Source organism: Sardina pilchardus, chromosome 16, assembly GCF_963854185.1.
Source record: "Sardina pilchardus chromosome 16, fSarPil1.1, whole genome shotgun sequence".
Lineage (NCBI taxonomy): Eukaryota > Metazoa > Chordata > Actinopteri > Clupeiformes > Clupeidae > Sardina > Sardina pilchardus.
Genome location: NC_085009.1, coordinates 18900087 through 18906064, shown reverse-complemented (window position 1 = coordinate 18906064; position 5978 = coordinate 18900087). Strand labels below are relative to the sequence as shown.

The 5978-nt window shown below is 40.8% G+C and overlaps 1 protein-coding gene across 1 annotated transcript; it reads left to right on the top strand.

The window, feature by feature from the left end:
* The first annotated feature begins 748 nt into the window (after positions 1–748).
* LOC134059577 (macrophage mannose receptor 1-like) lies at positions 749–5725 on the top strand. Its single transcript, XM_062516022.1, has 6 exons — positions 749–764; positions 1076–1171; positions 1315–1707; positions 2324–2662; positions 4944–5041; positions 5267–5725. The coding sequence occupies exons 1-6, from the start codon at positions 749–751 to the stop codon at positions 5411–5413; spliced, it is 1089 nt and encodes a 362-aa protein (XP_062372006.1). The 3' UTR covers positions 5414–5725.
* Positions 5726–5978: the final 253 nt, after the last annotated feature.

Sequence of the window (5978 nt, the reverse complement as noted above, 5' to 3'; positions counted from 1 at the left end):
TTTAACATAATTAGTCCATGGTGATTAAGGGGTGATTTTTGTTCTGACATTTATCTGTATCTCATGTTTTGAGTTTTGTTCCTATTGTGATGACAGTCAATGTTCTTGTATTATCTTGTGTTACATAAATAAAATGTTGATTACAGAAAAAAAAAACTGTGTTAGAGCCCTGCTCTTGCCTCAGCAAGTGTTGGAGTTGATGTGTCATCTACAGTTTCACTGTGTCACCAGTCCAAAACAGTGGCATATTATTATTATTCACTATCACTATCAGGCAGAACACTGTTGATAACAAAGTGACGTCATTCTATCTGGGGAAAAAGGTCAAGTTCAACACTCTTATTATTTACTGTAAATTACATCACTCCTTCACCCCACCATGGGAGACTGTTTGCAAAGGGAAATGGAAGGCAGCAGGTTTTGCATGCTTTTCTGACAGTACTGGAGAGACTGGAGGTATGTTAGTCAGACTAGACACATCAATTTGTGGTTAGCGACACAAGCGGAGGTGCCCATCAGAGGTATACTTATATGTTATTGAATCATGTATTGTGCTGGGAAAAGCATTTAAACGGATGAAACAAAACCTTTTCAACTGTAAGAGGTAGGAGGCATTGTTTTTACAGTATATTTAGAGTTGTGCTACTTACAGTAATATGACCACTTCTGCTATGCAAGGTCAATCATGTTTGTCAGGGTTTTTTCCTTTCATTGTCGCTTTTTCATATGCTGTCAATCATTGGATGATATGGCTGATAAAGAAGGTAGGGTTTGTGTCCCCAGATGTTTTTTGTGTCACTTTGTGCAAGCAACCTCTGAAGTGTATGTATGTACGTATGTGTGCGTATGTGTGTTTATTTTTGGTTTTGGGAATTTTCTGTGGGTTTTTCTCATGCTTTGGATGATCTGTGTCCTTATACAGGGTGATTGACAGGCTTGCCTGATCAGGGCACCAGAGAACATTGACCCAGAGCACTTTGGAACAGAGTGAGTGAAGTCTCCTTGTGTCAGACTTCCAAACGCTTATGAGATGTTTGTCAATGCTTTTCAACCTAATTATAACATTTCCTCACAGCAAACTTATACCAGGGCCACACGCTCCTGCAGAGGACTCTTAAGTTCATATCCTCTATCATGACTTTAGTTGGAACTCATGTTGTCTTACTGGCAGGTCAGTGTCTGTTTGGTGAGCTGTAAATTCAAACAAGGAACTATAAGACACTGTGATGAAATTCTGCTTTCTTTACTATACATTTTTTTCAATTTCAATTTTTTTTTTAAATCTCCCTTTCTTTTTGATGCTTGTCTTTGTAGAACTGTGGACATTATCGTCTGCACTTTTGCACCAGTATCACTTTGTGAATGAAAGCAAGACCTGGCAAGATGCACAGAAGTACTGCAAGATAACCTATAAGGACCTGGCCACTGTCACAACCTTAGAGGAAATGAACCAGATCATTAACATTGCAAAAAGTAATAGTTTCAAAGAAAAGGCCTGGATAGGACTTTATAACGATGTAAATAGCTGGAGGTGGTCTTCGAAGGACACCGATTCATATGATCAGAGTGAGCTCATGTTTACCAGGTGGGAGAGTGGGCAACCAGATAATTATCAGGGCAAACAGACTTGTGCTAAAATAAACAGCGCCGGGCAATGGGATGACATTAACTGTGAAATGTTGAGGGTCTTCATCTGCTACGATCAGGGTAAGTAGCAACCTACAGTACATGCAAATTAAACCAAAATATATACGTAAATTACTTCACTAGTTCTAATAATACTGCAGGCTTGAATTGAACTAGCATTTTTGTATTGAGGATTTCCTAAACACCAGAACACATGTAGGCTACTGTACATGCAACTTGGTGGGCATGTAGCCCCATGGCTCTTCCCTTACCGCTATTCACTATGAATCAATAAAAGACCTCCACCACATCTAATTATGACCTGCGAAGCTAGGTTTATTTAGACTTTCGGCAGTTATATTTTGTACATCTAGCTTCCAATCACAGTAATCTGTATAGAAAAATATTTCCTAAAAAGACGATGCAGCAACTTGCAAACACTTTGCGGTACATATAGTTTGAGATGAAACAGTCCTTAGTGTTGCTTTTGTGGTACTTTGGCTCATTTAGGGTGTTTTCTGTTTTTTTGCTTTGTTTTGTTTTTAAGAACAATTGTTTCAGATTATTCCTTCAATGATGAAGTAGCTTACAGTGGACCAAGCCGTCACATTCGTTCCTAGTGATCCCAATATTTCCCACCATCTTTGTTTGAAAGAGAGCCTGTATTTCCACTCATGATCTGATGCTGCTTTAACAGGGACAGCGGATTTTGTGTTCATCAACTCTACATCAACTTGGAGTAACGCTCAACATTACTGCCGAGAGCATCGCACAGACCTGGCCAGTGTGAGGAACAAGAATGAGAACGAAAGGGTTAAGAACTTGGTTCCGTCAGGAAACGATGCATGGATTGGACTGTTTAGAGATGCCTGGAAGTGGTCCGATGGAAACAACTCATCGTACAGATATTGGAACGATAATGAGCCAAATAATAATTGGAAACGAAAAGAGAACTGTGGCGATTTCTGGATGTCTGCGAATGGCAAGTGGAATGATGAGAATTGTTCAATCCTACGACCGTTTTTCTGTTACACTGGTAAGTAAGTACAAGTAAGTAACTGGAATCGACTAACATCATACAACTGGGAAGGGAAGGGAAAATACAGTAGTTTGCAAAAAAATAAGTTATCTTCCAAATAAAACTTGTCTTGGTGTTTAAATGTTATACTTTCACAAAAGTATTCCCACATTTATGGTTTTGGTAGAGTTAAAGTGTCCAAAAATGACCTAAATAATCTACAATGTCAACAGAATTTGAAGAAACAACCATTTTAACAAACATACTGCCTGGTCAAAAAGGCCACCACCTGAATTTAACTAAGCAAATAGATAAGAGCCTCCTTGTGGGTTGCTGCAGTTGGTCAGCTCTAGGTTCAGCAGCGTTATCCAAAAAGAATAATGTCAGCTGACTATCTGAATATACTCCATGACCAGGTTATTCCATGGATTTTTTTCTTCCCTGATGACACAGGCATATTTCAAAATGTCAATGCTATAGGACTTGTTAGTCTGGCTATCACCATACTAGGCTCAATCTTTTAAGATTGAACATTAGTCTGGGTAGTCTGTGCTTTATTTCAACTGCACAAGAGGCGTGATCAATGGGCATCGTTCAAATGACTCTGTACGCTAGTAGTAGATAGTCCTTCAACCAATCAGACCAACTTATTTTGGACAAGCTAGTTTGTGATTGGACCCAAAGGTTGTGGACAGGAAGCAGGGGAGATAAATCTGCAGGTTTCCAGCCTGAGCTGCTGGGCGAAATCCAAATTCGCCGGCAGGTCAAGCAGGGTTCGCCCAGCCATAGTGAATGTGTGTCGTAATCAAAGCTAAAAGCAGTTGGCCCCAGCCGTGGCACGACTGGCTGGGGCACCTGCACCGCACGCCGGCGACCCGGGTTCAATTCCCGTCCCGTGGTCCTTTCCGGATCCCACCCCTACTCTCTCTCCTGCTCGTTTCCTGTCATACTCTCTACTGTCCTGTCCAATTAAAGGCATAAAAAGCCCAAAAAAATAATCTTTAAAAAAAAAAAGCTAAAAGCAGTGAAATTAAATATTAGATTGTGTGACTTTTTTTTGGTCAGGCTCTGTAATATCCAGAGATCTGTAGCTAGCATGCAAGCCAACAAGCACCTGGCTGGCCATGTTCAAGACAACGCTAAACCTGCAGAATTCCACATAGCTCATCATGTCTGATGTAATTTCTGAACATTGATTGACAGAGTCACAAAACAATGCAGCGTTCCTCAAAAGAGAGGTGGAGTGCAAACATTGTTTATAAATAACAAATATTGACTAGAGTCTGAGCCCCATAATATTGACTAGAGTCTGAGCCGCAGGACCAGAATATTGACTAGAGTCTGAGGCCCTGAATATTGACTAGAGTCTGAGCCCCAGAACATTGACTGGAGTCTGAGCCCCAGAACATTGACTAGAGTCTGAGCCCCAGGACCAGAATATTGACTAGAGTCTGAGCCCCAGAATATTGACTAGAGTCTGAGGCCCTGAATATTGACTAGAGTCTGAGCCCCAGAACATTGACTAGAGTCTGAGCCCCAGAACATTGACTAGAGTCTGAGCCCCAGAATATTGACTAGAGTCTGAGCCCCAGAACATTGACTACAGTCTGAGCCCCAGGACCAGAATATTGACTAGAGTCTGAGCCCCAGCCCCAGAACATTGACTAGAGTCTGAGCCCCAGCCCCAGAACATTGACTAGAGTCTGAGCCCCAGAACATTGACTAGAGTCTGAGCCCCAGAATATTGACTAGAGTCTGAGCCCCAGAATATTGACTAGAGTCTGAGCCCCAGGACCAGAATATTGACTAGAGTCTGAGCCCCAGCCCCAGAACATTGACTAGAGTCTGAGCCCCAGCCCCAGAACATTGACTAGAGTCTGAGCCCCAGCCCCAAAACAAGACTAGACAGGGTTCCCACAGGTTTCTTCAAGTCAAATTCAAGACCATTTATTAAAAAAATGAATACCTACAGCATTTCACGGACCTACCGGACCCAAAAGCTGTGTGCAGATCCACTGTATTAGTATCAAAACTAGTGGCCAGAATTAAACGTAAATCTCTCACATTGATTGACAGAGTCACAAAACAATGCAGCGTTCCTCAAAAGAGAAGTGGAGTGCAAACATTGTTTACGTGTATCTAGGAGTGCACTTATAAAATATATGAGGGTGTTAAAACTCTGTTTACATGTAAACAAAAGGCCCAAACGCATACAGACATATGCATTTATTCAAATATCGATACATGTAAATGAGCCCTAAGCCTGTCTGCAGCCTACAGTATGTTCTTTGTGTTCTAGGGCCAAAGGTGAGGAGGCAGATTGTGAGCGTAGAGTTCCAAGTTAACTCCATGCTGGACGTGACCGACACTGAGGTACAGGATGGCATCCTACGCCAGGTGAGTCTCTCCTCCTCAGCTCCTGCTCCTGCTTTATAAACAGCAGATACAAGTTATTGTCGTGTGATGCACAACAACAACAACAGCAACAGCAAAAAACATTGATGATAAACAACATTTGTGGACCTTTTCTAAATGACAATAGCCACTTTCAAAGGTTTAAGTTTATCATGAGGACAGAGGGTGTTGGTGAAGTTAAAATCGTGGCTGTGCTCCTCTCCTCAGATCAAGAAGAAACTGCAGGAGAACGGGCTGCCGGCAGACGCCAAACTGAGCTGGAGAAAGCAGTCTGATGGACAAATTTTTCATGAGAAGAAGGATGAGAAGAGAGAAGATGCAAAGAGAAAGAGGGGGAGGGAAGACGAGTTTTGAACTGTTCCACGAATGTCCGAGTATAAGAGTAGAAATGTATCTGTTGAAATCTTCTTCCTTGCATGGACTTAATCAGATTTAATTTTGTTTGTTTGGGTCAGCAAATATTTCACTGTTGATTTGTTGCCTGTTTTTGGTCGATTTTAGAAAGACAACAAGAAATGTGAAATGTGATAGGAAATTTAAAAACGCTTCCACGATCGTTCTCAGTCTTACTGGGGTGGGGTCACCATCTATCCAAATCTGATCTGGACGTTCAAAAAAACAATCTACACAAAGTGCAGAATAATAAGAATTGTGTTCTACTTCTATTCTTAACATGAGACTCATTAACTTCTTTCTATTTCTCTTAGAACATATTATGCTGTGTAAGGATGCAGTTATACTACAAGCAGATGAATGACTTAGATCACAATAAACAATATTGATGAAACCATAAGTAAATACATTACTTATAAGCATGTACTTCCATTACAAATTCAATTAATTGCATACATGAAATTACATGTGTTTAACTTCATTAACCAATGTACTTCTCTTTTACACACTTGTCTTTTTACTAAAC

What these genes read in the sequence shown, in the direction of transcription:
- LOC134059577 (XM_062516022.1), top strand. An exon ending in TCATGTTGTCTTACTGGCAG is followed by an intron (nt 1,172 to 1,314) that starts GTCAGTGTCTGT and finishes TTGTCTTTGTAG; the next exon opens with AACTGTGGACATTATCGTCT. An exon ending in ACCGTTTTTCTGTTACACTG is followed by an intron (nt 2,663 to 4,943) that starts GTAAGTAAGTAC and finishes TTTGTGTTCTAG; the next exon opens with GGCCAAAGGTGAGGAGGCAG.